The 20,202-nt window shown below is 48.7% G+C and overlaps 1 protein-coding gene across 2 annotated transcripts in view; it reads right to left on the reverse strand.

Annotated features, from left to right (window-relative positions):
- Positions 1 to 20,202, reverse strand: part of BRWD3 (bromodomain and WD repeat domain containing 3) — a 1,253,402-nt gene that overhangs the window by 226,561 nt on the left and 1,006,639 nt on the right. For both annotated transcript variants that reach the window (XM_086918755.1, XM_086918756.1), the window contains one exon: positions 19,415 to 19,493. In XM_086918755.1, the coding sequence (XP_086774881.1) occupies positions 19,415 to 19,493 (79 nt within the window). The remainder of the gene's footprint in view (positions 1 to 19,414; positions 19,494 to 20,202) is intronic.

The following is a 20,202-nucleotide window of genomic DNA, read 5'->3' on the forward strand; positions in this document are numbered from 1 at the left end:
TGGAATCGTGTGAGATGGTGCTCTGGCATGAGCTGAGCCCGTTACAGCTTGCGGAACTAAGTTCTAATAGCTGTTCCATGATAACGCATACCATATACTCTTAAGTGCATTATAATCCTCGCGGTTATATGCTATCTCTGGTATCGCTTTATCAAAACATGTCGAGTAAGGTGTCATACGAATTGGAATACTAACCCCTCGCCAATTCTGGCGACGGGGTTAGCATTCCACCCTTCTAGAGGGACACGACATGTATGTAACTGTGAACCCGGGTTAAAGTTAACTCAAGCCTCAGCATCACAAAATGGATGCTGCCACCACAGACAAGTCTGACCTCCTGCTGCTGGGAGTCCTTCCAGCGAGGGAGGCTTGGACAAAGGGTTTCCTGTCAGGGGCGGTGCTAGCACCATCCCAGACAGGGTTTTGTGTATCCTGGGTAGGCAGGGCTTTAGAGGAAGGTGACTGCAAGTGGCACCCCGGCGCTCACTATGCATCTGCCGGCTAGAACCAGTTCCAGGGGCACACCAGCCCCTGAGCTGGGGAAAGTCCGGCATGGCAGAGGGGTGTAACCACCCCACTTCCTGGTCCCACCCATGGGCAGGACCTAGTCGCGTGCCAGCCCCTTTTCCTAGTATAAAGATAGGAGCGGGCCCCCTTCCAAATTAGATCATCTTTGAATCCTGAAACTACTTTCTACGAAAGGAACTCTCGACTTCTTCTCAAGATTTCTCCCTTGTGGCTAAGGAGTAGTCACCCTGCATCCGCAGGCACCATCCAAGCATCGCGGTCTGCTGTAAGTCTCTCCTCCGGATCAAGACTGCCCAGCTCGACGAGAACCGGCTTCCCTGGCACCTCTGACCTCTACCCACATCGTCAGCTCAGCTGAGACCCGTGGGTGCGACGAGACCTCGAGGGACCGGCCATCTTCAGGACTGCACGACGCTTGCCCAGCACGACCGCCGAGGGATCCTCGAGTGAGTGCTTTGGGGTCCGAGAAGCCCCAGACCTGAGCAGCTCCAGCACCGAAGTTCAGCCCTCTAGCATCCACCAGATCTGCGTGGGGCCCTTCTGCTATTTGCTGCTCACCGCGTTGTCTGGCTACTAGCCCGCTGGCTTGTGGCCTTCCCGACGACGAACGACGACATCAACACCGCTGGTCTGGTTGCTCCAGACTGGCCCTTGCTCCCTCCCAAAAGAGGAGCACCCCGGACCCTCCTGTCCACTCCAGACGCCATTTTGAGTCCACCGCGTGGGCTTGCATTTGCCAAGACTTGTTGCCCCAATCCTGGGTCCAGCGACGTCGACAGCAGTTACCATCGTGGGACAGCTCGCACCTCCATCCTGGTCGCCGACAACGCCTCCTGGTCCGTGAGACTGCAGAGCCCAGCGTCGCCCACTCACCTGGTCGAGGTGACTCCATCTGGTGCCATCCTGGTGCCCATCTAATCACTGGCTAGTGATTCAGAACTTGGTCCCCTCTGCTTAAAATACACTGTTTATTTTCATAACACTTGTGTGGTGTCCTTTCACTTGGTGTTCAAGGGGTAATTTGTGATGGTATAACGGCTGGCTTAACACGCCCTCTAGAGTTTAGCCCGAAGACTGCTCGTATCCATGCTACTAGGATAGCTGGTCTATAAGGTTGACTTACAACCAATCATCAATAAGGGTTGTTTGGACTGATACAAAGTGCTCACTAGAATAGTGAACATTATATATCAGGCCAACTTCTCACATTGGTGAGCAGCGGTTGGGATTTGAGCTTGCTGTTGTTTTACCACACATATCCTAAGAATATCATTGTGAAAGATCACATAAGCATTTAGGTACATATAACTTAGCTTAGAATACTCTGAGTTCTACTGAACCAGCTGTTGTAGTTCAACAGGGCCTAGCACAACCTGACTACAACTCTTAGCAAGGGATCAGTAGGCAAACATATAGTGTAGGTAGGTGCATCACTTACACCACACTAGAAAAGCATGTCAGACTAAGGAGGAAACACTGAGTCTCCCCTTATGTCAGTTGACCCTCCACAGGTCATGTCCAGATATGCAGCTCTTAGCTTCCAGGAGATGAGACTATTGTGTACCTCCAGGAATCTAAAACAGGGTTCTAACCCTACCATTCCCTTTCTGATTGGTCTCTTAGAGACTTATGATGCCAGGAGAACTGCTAACCCAGATTCTTCTAATCCAGATGGGAATATGCCTCCCCTAGAGGGAACCACTGGTGACCCTGACCTCCACCTCCAGGCAGCAGATGATGAAGAGGAGGAGGAGGAAGAGGAGTTATCAGGGGATGAGGCAGACAAAGGTCAGGTAGAAATCAGTAGACTAACCAGGACCAACTTAAGTAGGCATGAGAATGGACTTGGGGGACCCCCAGTGCCACTCTCAGGCAGACTTAACATTGGGAATGGACGAGTTAGGTCTCTATCCAGAGGCTCTAACAGATCCATTCGAACCAATGGCTCTCAGACCTCTTCTCATAGAGGGATGTCATCCCCTAAGAGAAGGGAGCATGAAGCTAAGATGAGGGAAGCCAATCTGAGGATTGAAAGGGAAGAACTTGCCCTGGCCAAAGAGAGGCTTGCCTTTCCTAGAGAGCAAAAGTTAAGTGGGTTAGATCTCACTGGTGGCAGCATTCTCCCAAGAGAAAAAGACAGGAGTTTAGACACTAGACACCTGAGTAAGATAGTGCCCCCCTTTAAACAAGGGGATGATATCCACAAATGGATAACTGCTTTGGAGAGGGCCTGCACTGTCCAGTGCGTCCCCCAGAGTCAGTGGGCAGCTGTCTTGTGGCTCTCCTTTGAAGGCAAAGGTAGAGATAAGCTCCTCACTACTAGAGCTGAGGATGCTAACAATTACCAAGTCCTGAAAAGTACACTGATAGATGGGTTTGGCCTAACCACTGAGCAGTACAGGTTGCTGTTCAGGGATACCCAGAAAACTCAGTCTCAGGATTGGTCTGATTTTGTAGATTGTGCCACTAAGGCTTTGGAGGGCTGGTTGCTGGGCAGTAAGGTTACTGATTATACAGGATTGTACAATCTGATCATAAGGGAACAGATTTTAAACAATTGTCAGAACCAGTTGTTGCATCAACACCTTGTTGACTCAGATCTGACCTCTCCCCAAGAATTGGGAAAGAAGGCAGACAGATGGGTCAGAACAAGGGTTAAGCAGAACCACGGCGGTCAGAAGAAAGCAGACCAGAAGGGTAATAATACAAAAGGTGAACAAAATGACCAGAAGTCTTCAACAGGTCCCCAACAAACCAAAGAGGGTGGGGGTCAGGCTTCCCAGAAGAAGAAGACGCAAGAAGGCCAGTCTAAAAGGTGGTGCCAGTACTATAAAAGTAAAACTCACTGGTTTAGTGAGTGCACCAAGAAAGGAGGGCAAACCCCTGCCACTGCAGCCCCTAAGGCACCTGCACCCCCTAGTACAGTCAGCAGTGGTAGTGCACCTCCCAAGGGATTAGTTGGGTTAACCTTGGGTCTGAGGGGTATGACAACTTAGTTGGCACACTCACTCAGGCTGTCCTTGTCTGTACAGGGAATGTGGATATATCCCCTGATGCCAGTCCCAATACTTTGGGCAAATACAGACAGACACCTTTTATCAATGGCAAGATGGCTCAGGCCTACAGGGACACTTGTGCCAGTGTCACAATGGTGACACCTAACTTCGTGGACCCTGGACAGATCATGCTAGGTCCAGAGTACCTAGTGACCAATGTCACTACCCACCATAGTATGGAAATTGTTGATTTCTCCTGGGGAGGGGTAAGTGGCCAAAAGAAGGTTGTTGTTAGTTCAGACCTCCCAGTTGAATGTTTGTTGGGCAATGATTTGGAGTCATCCCTATGGTCAGAAGTGGAGCAGAGGACTCACATGGAAATGTTAGGCTTGCCAGCACATGTGCTTGCTGTGACTAGGTCACAGGCCAGAAGATGCCCCACTGAACAGGTGCTGGATCCTGGAGCAATGGACCAGACACCTTCCAAGAAGAAGAGCAGTAGGGTTAAGGCTTTGCCTTGCCCCTTGCCCCAGGTTGTGGATCAAGTGTCAGAGGAGGCTGACCTCAAAGAGCTGAGGGAAACTGAGCCTAAAGAACTTGAACCTGATCAGGTTGAGTTTCTGGGTTCAGGGGGACCCTCCAGAGAAGACCTGGGGAAGGAACAGTTAGCCTGCCCTTCTCTTGAACCCCTCAGACAGCAGGCTGCTGATGAGGCTGCAGGGAACGCCACAGGTGCCCACAAGGTATACTGGGAAGATGGACTCCTGTACTCTGAGTCAAGAGACCCCAAGCCTGGTGCAACCAGGAGGCTGGCCATCCCCTTGTCTCTGAGAGGTTTCTTCTCACCTTGGCCCATGAGATTCGCCTTGCAGGACACTTAGGCCAGAATAAGACTTGGGACAGAATTGTCTCACACTTTCACTGGCCTCACATGAATGAGGATACCAAGGAGTTTTGTCGCTCCTGTGTCACTTGCCAAGCCAGTGGTAAGTCAGGTGGCACAACAAAGGCCCCCCTTATACCAATGCCTGTGGTGGGGGTGCCCTTTGAAAGAGTGGGGATTGACATTGTTGGTCCAATGGAACCCCAGACATTATCAGGGCACAAGTTTATACTGGTGGTGGTGGACCTTGCCACCAAGTATCCTGAAGCTATTCCCCTTAGGACCACTACAGCACCTTTTGTGGCAAGAACACTAGTTGGAGTGTTCTCCAGAGTGGGCTTCCCTAAGGAGGTTGTCTCTGACAGAGGTGCAAACTTCATGTCAGTATATTTGACTGCTATGTGGAAGGAATGTGGTGTCAACTACAAGTTCACTACACCCTATCATCCACAATGCAATGGGCTTGTTAAAAGGTTCAACAGGACGCTAAAAGGGATGATTCATGGACTACCTGAAAAGCTCAGGCGTAGATGGGATGTCCTGATACCCTGCCTTTTGTTTGCTTACAGAGAGGTCCCACAGAAGGGGGTTGGCTTCAGCCCTTTTGAACTTCTGTATGGGCATCCTGTGAGAGGACCCCTATGTTTGGTGAAGGAAGGATGAGAGAGACCTCTCAAAAAGCCTGCAACCAACATAGTGGACTATGTTCTTGGTCTACGCTCCAGGATGGCTGAGTATATGGAAAAGGCTTCTAAAAACCTTGAGGCAAGCCAAGAACTCCAAAAAGCTTGGCATGACCAAAAGGCTGTCCTGACTGTGTACAAGCCTGGACAGAAGGTGTGGGTGTTGGAGCCAGTGGCCCCAGCAGCACTCAAAGACAAATGGTCTGGGCCCCACACAATCCTTGAGCAAAAGGGAGAGGTCACCTACCTGGTGGACCTTGGAACTCCCAGGAGCCCCCACAGGGTGCTCCATGTGAACAGACTCAAAGCATATGTTGACAGGAAGGACATGAGCTTGCTCATGGCCACAGATGAGGGACAGGAGGAGGAGAGTGACCCTCTCCCAGACCTGCTCACTCAGAATCCTGATGATGGCTCAGTAGATCGTGTTGTCTTTTGTGGCAGCCTCTCTGACCATCAACAGAAGGATTGTAAACAAGTTCTTCAATCCTTCAGACATATGTTCTCTCTGACACCCAGTCAAACCAATTGGTGTACCCATGAGGTTGACACTAGTGACAGCCTGCCAGTCAAGAGTAAAATCTACAGGCAGCCTGATCATGTTAGAGACTGCATCAAAACAGAAGTGCAGAAAATGTTGGAGCTGGGAGTCATTGAGCCCTCAGATAGCCCTTGGGCTAGTCCAGTAGTTCTAGTGCCAAAGCCTCACACCCAGGGTGGTAAGAAAGAGATGAGGTTTTGCGTAGACTACAGAGGCCTCAATGCAGTCACTAAGACTGATGCCCACCCAATACCAAGGGCAGATGAACATATAGATAGATTGGCTTCTGCCAACTACTTAAGTACATTTGACCTGACAGCTGGGTATTGGCAAATCAGGTTAGCTGAGGATGCCAAGCCCAAGACAGCATTTTCAACCCCTGGTGGACATTATCAATTTGTGGTAATGCCCTTTGGTCTGAGAAATGCACCTGCCACCTTCCAAAGGCTGGTGAATCAAGTTCTCACTGGCTTGGATGACTTCTGTGCAGCATATCTTGATGATATAGCTGTCTTTAGTTCCACCTGGGAGGATCACCTGGTCCACCTGAGGAAAGTGTTAGAGGCACTGCAAGCAGCAGGTCTCACTATCAAGGCCACAAAGTGCCAGATAGGGCAGACACAGGTTGTATACCTGGGCCACCTTGTAGGTGGAGGCCAGGTCAGCCACTGGAGAACAAGATACAATCCATCAGTGATTGGGCTCCTCCAACCACCCAGACTCAGGTTCGAGCTTTCTTGGGCATGACTGGTTATTACAGAAAGTTTGTCAGGAATTATGGATCAATTGTGACTCCACTTAATGAAGTGACAAGTAAAAAGATGCCAAAGAAAGTTCAGTGGACAGCAAGCTGTCAAAAAGCATTCGATGACCTAAAGCAGGCCATGTGCACAGCACCTATCCTAAAGAGTCCAGACTACTCCAAACCATTCATTGTCCAAAGAGATGCTTCTGAGTTGGGTGTGGGAGCTGTTCTATCTCAAGTGAATTTTGATGGTCATGACCAGCCCATTGCTTTTATAAGCAGAAGGCTGACCCCCAGAGAGAAAAATTGGTCAGCTATTGAGAGGGAGGCCTTTGCTGTGGTTTGGGCCCTGAAGAAACTGAGGCCATACTTGTTTGGCACTCATTTCAAGATTCAGACCGACCATAAGCCCCTCTTGTGGCTAAATCAGATGAAGGGTGAAAACCCCAAACTGCTTAGGTGGTCCATTTCCCTACAGGGGATGGATTTTACAGTGGAGCATAGACCTGGCACTGATCATGGCAATGCAGATGGGCTCTCCAGGTATTTCCACTTAGAGCAAGAAGACTCACCTGGTCAAGGTTAGTTTATTGTCCCAAAGTTTGGGGAAGGGGGGCATGTAGGAGAGTAGTGTGTCAGGGGCGGTGCTGGCACCATCCCAGACAGGGTTTTGTGTATCCTGGGTAGGCAGGGCTTTAGAGGAAGGTGACTGCAAGTGGCACCCCGGTGCTCACTATGCATCTGCCGGCTAGAACCAGTTCCAGGGGCACACCAGCCCCTGAGCTGGGGAAAGTCCGGCATGGGAGAGGGGTGTAACCACCCCCCTTCCTGGTCCCACCCATGGGCAGGACCTAGTCGCGTGCCAGACCCTTTTCCTAGTATAAAGATAGGAGCAGGCCCCCTTCCAAATTAGATCAACTTTGAATCCTGAAACTACTTTCTACGAAAGGAACTCTGGACTTCTTCTCAAGATTTCTCCCTTGTGGCTAAGGAGTAGTCACCCTGCATCCGCAGGCATCATCCAAGCATCGTGGTCTGCTGTAAGTCTCTCCTCCGGATCAAGACTGCCCAGCTCGACGAGAACCGGCTTCCCTGGCACCTCTGACCTCTACCCACATCGTCAGCTCAGCTGAGACCCGTGGGTGCGACGAGACCTCAAGGGACCGGCCATCTTCAGGACTGCACGACGCTTGCCCAGCACGACCGCCGAGGGATCCTCGAGTGAGTGCTTTGGGGTCCGAGAAGCCCCAGCCCTGAGCAGCTCCAGCACCGAAGTTCAGCCCTCCAGCATCCACCAGATCTGCGTGGGGCCCTTCTGATCTTTGCTGCTCACCGCGTTGTCTGGCTACTAGCCCGCTGGCTTGTGGCCTTCCCGACGACGAACGACAACATCAACACCGCTGGTCTGGTTGCTCCAGACTGGCCCTTGCTCCCTCCCAAAAGAGGAGCACCCCGGACCCTCCTGGTCCACTCCAGACGCCATTTTGAGTCCACCGCGTGGGCTTGCATTTGCCAAGACTTGTTGCCCCAATCCTGGGTCCAGCGATGTCGACAGCAGATACCATCGTGGGACAGCTCGCACCTCCATCCTGGTCGCCGTCAACGCCTCCTGGTCCGTGAGACTGCAGAGCCCAGCGTCGCCCACTCACCTGGTCGAGGTGACTCCATCTGGTGCCATCCTGGTGCCCATCTAATCACTGGCTAGTGATTCAGAACTTGGTCCCCTCTGCTTACAGGTGTCTTCCATCTCCGATCCAGGCTTGGATCCACCCGAATCTCTTCACTGGTCGCCTGCCAACAACTTCTTTTTTTTTTTATTTTTTATTTCAAATCGTTTTTATTGAAGTAAGAAAACAAAAGTAAAAGACATTACAGTAAATCTTCCATCATAAGTGAGTTGATACAGATATTGTCAGACCAGTACAGAAACTACAAATGATAAAATAAAGAGAAAATCACTCCTGCTTGTCGCATAGTTATAGAGTAACATGTCAAACACTCGATTTGTGGATGTAGGGTATAGCTCCAACATATGGACGAAGGTGCACACTCATATATTGAAGGTACTCTCATAAGGTCGTATTGCTTCAAGGCGGCTCAAAATGAAGGGAAGATTTGTCTAATGATTTCCATAGCTTCCTATTGGATGGACACCACGTAGAAGACTGTAATGCTTGATTAGTAGCACCTCTTAAGAAAGACAGCCATTCCTGCCAGATCTTGAAATTCACTTCCTTAGCACATTTCCACTTGCATAAAACAACCTTACAAGCCAATGTTAACATTAGGTCCAAAAGCTGGCGATCTTGCTCATTTGCCAGTCGTGGTTCCAGCCCCCCTAGAATGACATATACAAATTCCTTCATAGGTTTTATCTTAAAGACGTGATGAATGCATACAAATATTTTCTCCCAGTAGACTCTCAGTAAGGGACAGTTGAATAACATGTGAGGAAGATCACCAGTCCCTGATTGGCAATTCCAGCATTCCGGAGAGTCACGTAATTTACATTTAAATAGCTTTTCCGGAGTCCAGAACGTCCTATTCAAGAGCATATACTTCGTCTGGAATAGGATGGGTGATACTTTGTGGGCAAGTGCTGACTTATGAATCAATTCCCAGTCAAACTCTATTCCTGTGGAATTCGGTTCTGCTTCCCATTTTGCTTCCACAGTTTTGTGGGATTTACTGGGCAACGGTAGCAACAGTTTATACACCTTGGAAACGAAGTGACCTGTGTGCATAATGCGGGGGAGATGTGTAATCAGCCATGGAGTGTAGGGTGAGAAGTTACGGCTAGTCAGTGTCGCCTTAACTTTTAGGAAATTATAAAAGTCTATCGGGGGTAGGTCAAACTTCAGCTGTAAGCTTGAAAACGGGATCGGGTCGCTTTTGTCATACAGATCTCCGGCTAGATTAATACCCTTTCCGGACCATGACTCCCAGAAGAGTTCCACACCCGCGTGTTTAAGGTAGGGGTTTCTCCATAGTGACATATATGATGATTTAGAAAATGTCAATTTGGTTTTGTGCGTTTGGTCAAGTCTAAGTAGGGCCCTTCTGGTATTTAACATTATATATCTAGAGTGAGGCAGGTGCGACAGATCCATGGTGATTAAGCACTCAAGGGGAGCGTGGCCCACTATTGACCTCTCAATGTCAATCCACACAGGAGTGTAATTTGGTGATGTTATTAACCATTGAGCACCTTGCTTACAAAGAAAGGCTGTCTGGTAGTTCCTGAAAGAGGGCAGACCCAGGCCGCCTTTATCTTTCGCTAGTTGTAGCTTCTTTAGAGATATCCTGGCTTTCTTGCCCCGCCACAGGAAGTTACCAAACAGCTGGTCTATTTTTGAGACAAAATTATTAGAGAATGTCATAGGGAGCATACTGGCCAGGTAGTTAACTAAGGGAGTCGACATCATTTTGAGAGTTTCAGCCCTGCCCCACCAAGAGAGAAATTTTGGAGACCAACTTTCTAGAAGAGTAGATATTTTTTTCAGGGTCAATTCTTCATTTATTTTTAGAGTGGAGACTAAGTCTTTATCGAAGTCCAGCCCCAGGTACTTAAAGCATTTGGGCTGCCATGTAAGACCAGAGTCCCCTAAGATCCCCTTGTCACCTATGTTGTTCAGCAGTTTGACCTCCGTCTTGTCTTTATTGAGCTTGTAGCCCGATACTTTAGAGAAATCTTCAATGTCCGACATGAGGGCAGACACTGCCTCCTCCGCCCTTTCAGAAAGGACAAGCACATCATCTGCATACGCTGTCAATTTGACCGTGCAGTCTCCAAACGGTATACCTGCAATTTTAGGATCTTCCCTTATATGGTGTAAGAACGGTTCAATTGCCAATAAAAATAAGGAGGGCGACAAAGGGCACCCCTGCCTCGTACCTTGTTTTAAGCAAAACGAGGATGAAAACGAACCACCCGCCCTGACTCTTGCCGAGGGGCAGCAATAAAGGGACATTACTAGCCGTGTAAATGTTTCCCCCAAGTTAAATTTATTGAGGACTGCTTCGAGAAAGGCCCAATCAACCTTATCGAAGGCTTTTTCGGCATCTAACGTTATTGCCACTGTAGGGGTATCTAGAAGTTTAGCTTTTTCCAACACATGCGCTAAAATCCGTGTGTTATCACTGGACAACCTATGCTTAAGAAAGCCCGCTTGAGACGGATGGACCAGTTGTGGGAGCACCTTTTGAAGACGTGCAGAAAGTATCATTGCTAGGATCTTACAGTCAATATTAATTAGTGAAATTGGCCTGTAATTTTTAGGGAGCGATGGGTCTTTCCCTTCTTTAGGAAGTACTGCAATTGTTGCCTCTGCCAGAGTACCTCTTACTTCTCCAGAGCTATTTATTTCTTGGAATAGGTTTAACAAGGGCCCAGTTAATATAGTGGGGAATGTTTTATAGAATTTTGCTGTAAAGCCATCCGGGCCTGGTGCCTTCCCTGATTTCAACTTTTTAATCGCACTTTCCACTTCTTGAGCTTTAATCGGGCCATTTAGACCAACCTGATCCTCATCAGAGAGCCGTGGAAGATCACACTCATCCAGATAATTCTTAATCTTATCTTCTTCCACCTTTGCATTTTTTGCGTAAAGGTCTTCGTAGAACACCCTAAATACCTCAGCTATCTTGTCTGGCTCAGAGTGTGAGTTCCCAGAGGCGTCTTTAAGGATGTTAATACTATTCTTTTGTACTTTAAATTTCAAATATGAAGCAAGACTTTTCCCCGCTTTATTGGATTCACAAATTTTAAATCTCCGTCCTTTGTCAAGCCAAACTCCCGCCCTTTCACTTATTAATTTGTTGTGCTCATATTTTTTATTTGCCAAAGCATAGAGAGTCATATCGTCTCTAGTCCTTAGATGCTTACTTTCAAGATCTACAATCTCACTTTCCAGGGATTCCAACTTTGCGTTGTAATTCCTGTTCATGGCAGACCTAATCTTGATACATACTCCCCGTATTGTACTTTTCATGGCATCCCATCTAATAAGATCAGATGTGTCCCCTTCTTTATTAATTTGCAGGTAAGAGACAATCGCAGCCTGTATCGCAGATCTATGTTGAGCATCGCTTAATATCTCGTCATTCAGGCGCCAAGATGTATGGCGAGGAGAGGATTTGGCATTCGCGATAGACAGGGAAATACAAGAGTGATCCGACATCACACGAGGCTCTATGGTGGTAGATTCTATTCTGGGTACCCCGTTCTGTGTTATAAGGATGTAGTCGATCCTGGAGTACGAATCATGTGGTGTAGAATAAAAAGTATAATCCCTCCCTGTAGGGTTCTGGAGCCTCCATGCATCCACTAAATGAAAGCGCTCACACAGATTAATGAAGGCTTTATGAGATTTGCTTGGTTTGAAGGGGCAGTGGGAGTCCCTATCCAGCGTTGCGTCCTTTGGAAGATTGAAGTCACCACCCACTATGTGAATAGCGCTATCTGGGACATTTTCCATATGTTTATTTAGATCTTCCCAAAACTTGAGGTCACTGGCGTTGGGAGCATATATGTTCGTAACATAAAATTCCGTATTGTCCTTACTTAGTTTGGCCGTAACCCACCTCCCGTCTACACTGGCCTCGGAAGATAAAACCTCCACCTTTGATTTCTTCGCAACAAGTATCAACACACCATTCTTTTTATGTACAGATTCAGCCCCCACAACCTCACTGTAAAACTTATTCCTCAGGTGGAAAAACAGCTTAGCCTCCAGCTTTGTCTCCTGTAGCAATACAATATCGCCTTTTAACCTACGCACATAGTCTAAGATTTTTTGTCTTTTGATCGGCTGGTTCAACCCTTTAACATTAAGAGATAGTATCTTCATTGTGTCCATATTGCAAACTCCCATTGGAGTATTCACAGTGTTATGTGTGAACAGTTAAGGGATGTTTCATTCGGAGAAAGACATTCATCACACCCGACCAACTGCAGTATATTAATCTCTCACCTCCCCGGGACACAGAAAGGACATATGAGTGAACATAGAGTCTATAACCCTCACCACCATCAAGTGTCAGTGCAACAGCGAAAATGCAAGCAAGAAGCAGAAGAAGAATAAAAAATAAAAGACATTTAACACATACCCGAACCCCCAATCCCCTCAACCCTCCACCCTCCCCACCCCACCTGTATATAGTAGGCATGGTGATTTGGAGAGAGAACGCGATGCAGCCTCCCCGTGCCTAAACATATCAATAATAGTTTGGAGCATACGAATCTATGGACATTCACTGCAATCTCGTAAATTGTTACTAACTATTGTAACTACCATAAACCATACATCTAATAACCTAGTACGTAAGATGTACTTCAAAAACTATAAGGGAAAAGGACAAGCGAAACATGGCATTTCCCCAGTTTGAGTGAGTAACAGAATCAGCCGTATTACCAACTGGTAAAGGTATAGGGTTATGTAATGTGACATGCGAAAACGTATTAAACGTATTAACTCAAGATGCAAGTATACAAATGTGAAGACATGGATTCCATAATCAAAAGCCTTAAACCTGGGCCTTAACCTGGACCCTCAAAAGTACCACATTTGTGCGACCCTCAAAAGTACCACATTGTGTGACACAAGAGCCTGAACATATTCTCTGTTTTACTTAACAACCAGGAATAGGAAACCATCGGAAGATGCGTGCAACCTGATGACCCTCATTTATAGCCTGAGGCTGAAGCTTGATCAGCGGAATTTTCAGGATTGCTCGTCTCCATATCCAAGTCTTCAGGGCCATCCAGCATACGTTTCAATTTCAGTGGATCTGAAAAAATGTGTGGAGAGCCCTGAATAATCACTCGATACCTCGCCGGACCAGCAAATCCATATTGGAAGCCCCTTTTCTTCAGCTGCGGTCGGAGCGCCAAGAATGCCTTCCTGACGTCAACCGTCTCTTTACTATAGTCCTGAGATATATAGACCTTAGCAGATTTCCACAAAATGTGATTGTTTTTACGCATAAAGTTAAGAATCTGTTCTACATGCTGGTACCGGAGCGGTTTACAAACAATAGCTCTGGGACCTTTTTGATCCTTAGATATCCTGGCCGGAACTCTATGGGCTCTATCAAATTCAAGCGGGTGTAGAAAAGTCATGTTAGTAGCTTGGGTAAACCAGGACTCAAGAAAGGCCACGCAGCTCCCTAGTTGATCCTCTGAACCTTCCGGAATACCAAAAATGCGTAGATTCCCCCTTCTATTTCTGTCTTCCAATTCAGCGAGCTTCCGTGTCGTTTGATCCGCCGCAATGCATAAGCGTTTTACAGCGTTGCAGGTCTTGACTTCCATATCCTCGAGTCTGCTAATCCTCGTTTCTGCCTCTAGTAGTTTTGCGATGGTGTCGCGGTTATCTTGTCTGATCGCTGCTACCTCTTCTTTTGTAGCTTTCGCCAGATCTCTGACCTCATCAAGTCTGTTAAGTATCAAGTCAATCGGATCCGGGTTATCCTTCCTTCCTTTGCCAGGTGAGGGCTGATCAGACTTAAGCCTTTTTAGGCTTTTTGCTAGCTCTTTATCTGACATGATCGCTGGTGGCGTAGATTGGCTGATCCTGACACCAGCAAAGAACAATGACGAATCAGGGCCACCCAGTAGCCGAAGCAATAATCAACCTATTTGTCCGTTTCTGTTCGGGATCGGGTACTGTGATGCAATGTGCGCTTCTTCACCACATGGCAGAAGCCTGCGTCGCCATTTTGAAAGCCACCTCGTGTACCACTCTCAAGTAAAACCTGCCTCAGTAGGACCACCTTGTCAGCCAGCTTATGCCACAACCTCAAATAGTAGCGTGTAATAGGGACCAGTTCAGAAGCCTGCATCCAAGTCTTCAATGTAATTCTTTTTCCCTTTTCCTTGTTTACTGATGTAAAACATGTATCAGTAGTGGTTCAAAAAGCCCCACGCATTGTGTTCTACACATTTGTCCAGCACACAGCATTCATTTAAGTACCTTTGCCAGCCCCTGGTTTTGCACATAGCTTATCTGTTCATTATAAGACATCAAGTGTCGCTTTATTCGCATTTATCCAGTACCCTGCCATCATTAATTTGAGCAGTCGAAAACCATGACCTGCTTTCACACGTAAGCTCGTAGCAAAGCTTCAAAATTCGAAAATCGCCAGAGAACACAGGTCCGCTTGTCACTAATTTCAATGGGCTAGCGCCTTTATTTATCTTCCCCGTGTTAACAGCAGAATCAGATCTGATGCGCAGATTCTTGCAAAACGTTAGTCCGCCATTTTGTGTGAGCGCGAGTGCGAGCGGTGGTCACCTCCTGGGCTGCTTCTTTTATACCCCAAGCGCTGGCATTACTCACGGTTTCCTTGTTGCGTGTCCTTGCGCTTACTTCAAATTCCGGACCGCCACCGGAGACCTCAGAAGTCCGCCCTCACAACGAGCGGGATCCCCGCCTTTCGTTTGCCGGCATCCCGGGCGGTCACACAGTCCTTCCTCCGCCGTAGTTCACTGGAGCCCGGCAGCAACCGGAGCGGAACTACGGAGCAGCCAAAACCCGACTTTTCCTTCGCGGAACTCGCCGATCAAGCCCTCAATGTGGTCCTCTCACATTCCGGCATCTGATTCTTCCGTCGTTGTTGGCACTGCAGTGGTATTACGCGCTCCAGATCTGGATTACGGCCGCAGCACGGGCAGAGAGACTCACAGAGCCGCCATCTCTCTCGGCGTCCAAACCACGCCCCCGCCTGCCAACAACTTCTTCTTTCAGGCTCCTGGTTCCTCAACGAGGGTTTCCGACGACACTTGAACCCTATGCAGCCGCAGCCCCTGGGCTAGGTAAACCGAGTACCCCGGTGCTCCAGCGTAGAACAACTCTCTAAGTGCCTAGACCCACTTTCGTTTTTGACCTACCTAGTCGGGTTCGGCCGAGAACACTAACTTTTGCATTTACTAGTTTCCATAGACTTTGTCCCGCATCCCGCGTGAGAGTGCACACTCTGCACCCGAGTCCCCTAGGCCTCCTACTAGTAATCTGAAGGTTCAGTAGTCCAGTCCTAGCGATTCCAAACCCTATGAGATTAGTACTTGCCTGCTAGTAATTTTGCATTCCACTTTTAGAGTATATGGTTTTCCGTGAGCCTCGGGCATTTGTGTAAATTGTGCAACTTAAAGTATTTTCGTAAGAGTTTTGTTGTGTGCTTAGTACCCTGTCCTCATAAAGAGTACAGGGCTGTTGTGATTTAAATAAATACACTGTTTATTTTCATAACACTTGTGTGGTGTCCTTTCACTTGGTGTTCAAGGGGTATATGTGATGGTATAACGGCTGGCTTAACACGGCCTCTAGAGTTTAGCCCGAAGACTGCTCGTATCCATGCTACTAGGATAGCTGGTCTATAAGGTTGACTTACAACCAATCATCAATAAGGGTTGTTTGGACTGATACAAAGTGCTCACTAGAATAGTGAACATTATATATCAGGCCAACTTCTCACACTGCGCATACTGGAACTTCAGGTCCCACTGCAGAGCCTGCACATGCCACCTGGCATGATCGACCAGCAGGATGCAGGAGGCCATGAGGCCAAGCAGCCTGGATAGAGGCTGAAAGATCAGAATCATAGCTCGAATTTCCCAGACTCGCTGCTCGGGAGGATAAACCCGAACCTGCGTTGTGTCCAGAACCACTCCGATAATGTGGACCTTCTGAGAGGAGTAGAGGTGTGACTTCGGCACATTGATGGAGATCCCCAGCGAATGCAGGAGGTCTGCCGTAGTTTGGAGGTGGGAGACGACAGCCTGGGGTGAGCCCACCTTCAACAGCCAGTCGTCGAGATAGGGAAAGACTGGAACCCCTGATCTGCGCAGATGAGCTGCAACCACCGCCATAACTTTCTTGAAAACCCGAGGGGCGCTGGTAAAGCCAAAGGGGAGCACAGTAAACTGAAAGTGCTCGTGGCCTACCGTGAACTGCAGGTAACGCCGGTGGGCCGGCCGGACGGGGATGTAAAAATAAGCATCACGCATGTCCAACACTGCAATCCAGTCTCCAGGGTCGAGGGCAGACAAGACCTGAGCGAGCGTCAACATCTTGCACTGCTCCTTCCGGAGGAAGATGTTGACGTTCCTGAGATCCAAGATAGGACGCAGGCCCTTGTCCTTCTTGGGTACCAGAAAGTAGTGGGAATAGCAACCACAACCTACTTCTGTGGCAGAAATGCGCTTGATGGCTCCCATGGCGAGGAGAGCCGTGACTTCCTATTGGAGAAGGCCCAGATGATCCTCTGACATACAATGTCACTGAGGCGGCATGGCTGGAGGGGTAGCCTCGAAAGGGAGGGAGTAGCCCCTTCGGACTATCTGCAAAACCCACCTGTCCGCCAGCGGGAGAGGTGGCAGATCCTGCCACCACTGACGCATGATGGGCCTGATATGTCGGACCAGGAAGGTTTGGATGCAGAAGCAGGGGGGGGGGGTAGGGGGGGGCGGGGGCGGATTTGGTGGACTGGCCCGCCCGCTTGCCCCCAGAACCACGGCGGTGGTTCCCACGTCCCCGGCTGCGCGAAGGTTGGTTAACTTGCATGGCCTGTGGCTCTGGGCGGGACGTAGTGGGGCACCCCTTCCGTAGCCACGAAAGGGGCGACAAGCATACTGCGCTAGGCGACTGGAGAGGCCCAAGGACTAGGCCGTAGTTGTGAGTCCTTTAAACGCTCTAGAGCGTTGTCTGTTTCGTCGCCAAAAAAGCAACAGCCATCAAAGGGCATATCCATAAGGGTGTTCTGGACATGCCCAGAAAAGCCAGTCGATCTCATCCAGGGGTAGCGTCGAAGGGCTACTGACGTCGAAATCGTCCAGCCTAGGGAGTCGGCGGTATACAGCCCACAACGGATGGTAAACGTTGCTGTGTCCCTCCCGGCAGCAACAGCCTGGGAGAGTACGGTCTGGGCCTTCTCCGGACACTGAGGCAGCACTTGCTCAACCGTGTCCCACACAGAGTAGGAATAACGGTGCAATAGACATGAGGGTTTACCGACAGCAGGCCCAAGCAGGCAAAAGAAAAAATCTTCTTCCCAAGATGATCCAACTTCTTGGATTCCCTATCCGGTGGAGCGTTAGGGAATGCACTTTTGGAAGTAGAGGCTTGGACTACCAAGCTCTCAAGGGGTGGGGTGTTGGAGTGGAAAGTGGGGTCTCCCGGGGCCTGGCAGTAGCGTTGGCTAATCATCCTATCCACGGGAGCCCCCGTGTCGGGCCTGGACCAGGTGCCCAAAAGGACATTGGTTAGGGCTTCATTAAATGTCAGCAGGGGTTCCAAAGAGCTTGCTTGCGGTTGAAGCACTTCTGTCAGGAGGTTAGCCCTGACTACCACTGAAAGGAGCTCGAGGTGGAGAGCCTCAGCGGCCCTACGCAACATCACTGCATAGGAATCTCCCTCCTCCGTAGCCATGGTAGGAAGAGACACCATGCCATGGTCAGGGGAGGTATCAAGACCACTGGCATCCCCAGGTCCTCTCTCCAGTCCGGTTCATAATCCAACTGGTCGGTCAGAGGGTCACCTGACCCTTCCCCGTCCTCTGGGTGCCAATCTGGCCTGAAAGCCAGGAGTGAACAGGGGCACAAAATCTCCACCCGGCACCGGATCTGGCAACGCTGGTCCAGCTCTGTGCCCACATCAGGATGGAGGCCGGGGTCGACGCCAGATGGAGGCACGACAAGCATTGAGTGAGGGTGCAGTGCCGAAGGAAGCAACGCCGGTGGAGGTGTAATGAGGTCAACCGGCGCTGATCCGGATCCAGGCCTGGATCCATGGGGGCCCCTAACTGAATTGCGGGGCCCGAAGGCGCTCCGGCGGAGTCGGGCTGCCCAAAGATGGCATGCATTGCCTCGTAAAACTGATGAAGCTCGGCAGGGGTCGCTCCGGGTCCCAGAAAGGGAGGGAAACTAAGAGTTGGCCCTTCAGGCTACTCTGGCGGAGCAGCGGGAGGGACACCGCCCACATTCCTCATTGTGTCAGCTGACCGACAGGGAGAAGCCGAAGAGCTTCGATGCTTCTTCGATGACGTCTTGTGTTTCGACTTACCTGACCCCAAGTGCGAAGATTTAAATGACGAGTGGTGATGACTCCCTCGCGACCTCGAACGGAGCGGAGCCGACTGCCGGCGCTTAGGAAACGCTCGGGACCGCTCCCGCAAAGACTTCGGAGCCATGGTCCGTCAGTCGGAGCACGACTTTGGATCGTGGTCGCCCTCCAGGCAAAAGAGGCACACGCGGTTCGGATCCGTCACTGACATCAGTCGGGTACAGGAACTGCAAGCCTTGAAGCCATCCTTACGTGCACTAGGAGTCGGTAGGACTCAAAAACACATTGACAAAAGTTGCTCAAAAAGTTCCGTCAAAAAGTGACTGGAGGTACTGCTCTCTCCGGATGTACGCTGGTTGGTGCCTCAAAAGAAAGAACTGATGTCAGCAAGCGAGGGCGGCGTCTAAGTAGCTACCCCGACGTTATCCCGGCGACCACGATACCAGCGACGAACGCCGACCGACGCCACCTTCCGATGCACAGAGGTACTGCTGACGAAAAACTTGATCCAATCATCCATATACTCTGAGAGGAATACAACTCTTATTGCTTTAGAAAACACATCAAACTCAAGCTTTTGAAATTAAATATCCTGTTTGATTAAACACACATTTTCTTTAGGTTGTCACTTAGGGTTCCACCAAAGGAAAAATAAGATACTCTAATAGACTAGGTAGAAACAAAGCATATTTCAATTTAAGAGTAACGCTAGAGGAGCTTTTCAATCACAGAAAAATCTACATGCAAATTGTGATAGGAGAATAGAGAAAATGGATATTTTAAGAAAACTAGTGCTCCCCTGAAGAACTCTGAAGAGCGAGGAGATCAGGTAGCTATTGCCAGATAACACAAAAAAAAAGATGACTGACAGAGTAAAACTGCTCTGGATCAGTTTGTGCTCAACCATCTGCTGGACTATGACTATCTTGCAGACACTTAATGACATGCACTATGAATTATGATGATAATGCTCTCTTACCGCCTGTCCAGCAGAGTTCCAATTTTCTTCGGATTTTACTTTATCATAGATCTCCATGATATCTGTGCAACTTTGGTCTCTGAAAGTAATAAAACACATTTTCTAAATGTTAAATTAAAAGCAAAACTGCTTCCAACATTAACCTTGGTTTTCTTACTCTAGTCTAGGCATCTCTAATGAGTAGCTCGTGAGCTACTGGTTGCATTCCAGATGGCTGTAAGTAGCTGTCCTGTGCAGCCCAGCTTACTAAATTAGAAACTATTGCTTAATTGAAATAATATATGTATACCAAAATTGCAAAGTGTGTATTCAAAGAGAAAATGTGTGTATTTTCAGAACTCATCAACTGATATTTGGAGAAAAACGTTACATTTCCGACTGAATTTCTGTTTGTCTTGGCCCTCTCTGCAGGGTCAACCCCAAACCTTTTGCCTTTACCCTCCTGTTTTACGAACCTGTTTTTTTTGCTGTTCTGGACTCTATGCACTTCACCACTGCTTACCAGTGCTACAATACTTGTGCTCTCCCCCCAAAACATAGTAACATTGGCTTACACACATTCAACACATTTAATTTACTTGTAAATTCCTTTGGTATATCAAATGTTACTAGTCGGCCTTCAGCACTCATTGTGCCACCACAACCACTTAACTATCCTTTTAAAACATGTCTCAGACCTGCCACTGCAGCCTGGTGGCAGTTTTAAACTGCCATTTTGACATGTCAAAATAAACTTTTTGCCAGGCTTAAAACTTCCTACTTAATACATATAAGTCACCCCTAAGGAA

Source organism: Lissotriton vulgaris, chromosome 4_1, assembly GCF_964263255.1.
Source record: "Lissotriton vulgaris chromosome 4_1, aLisVul1.2, whole genome shotgun sequence".
Lineage (NCBI taxonomy): Eukaryota > Metazoa > Chordata > Amphibia > Caudata > Salamandridae > Lissotriton > Lissotriton vulgaris.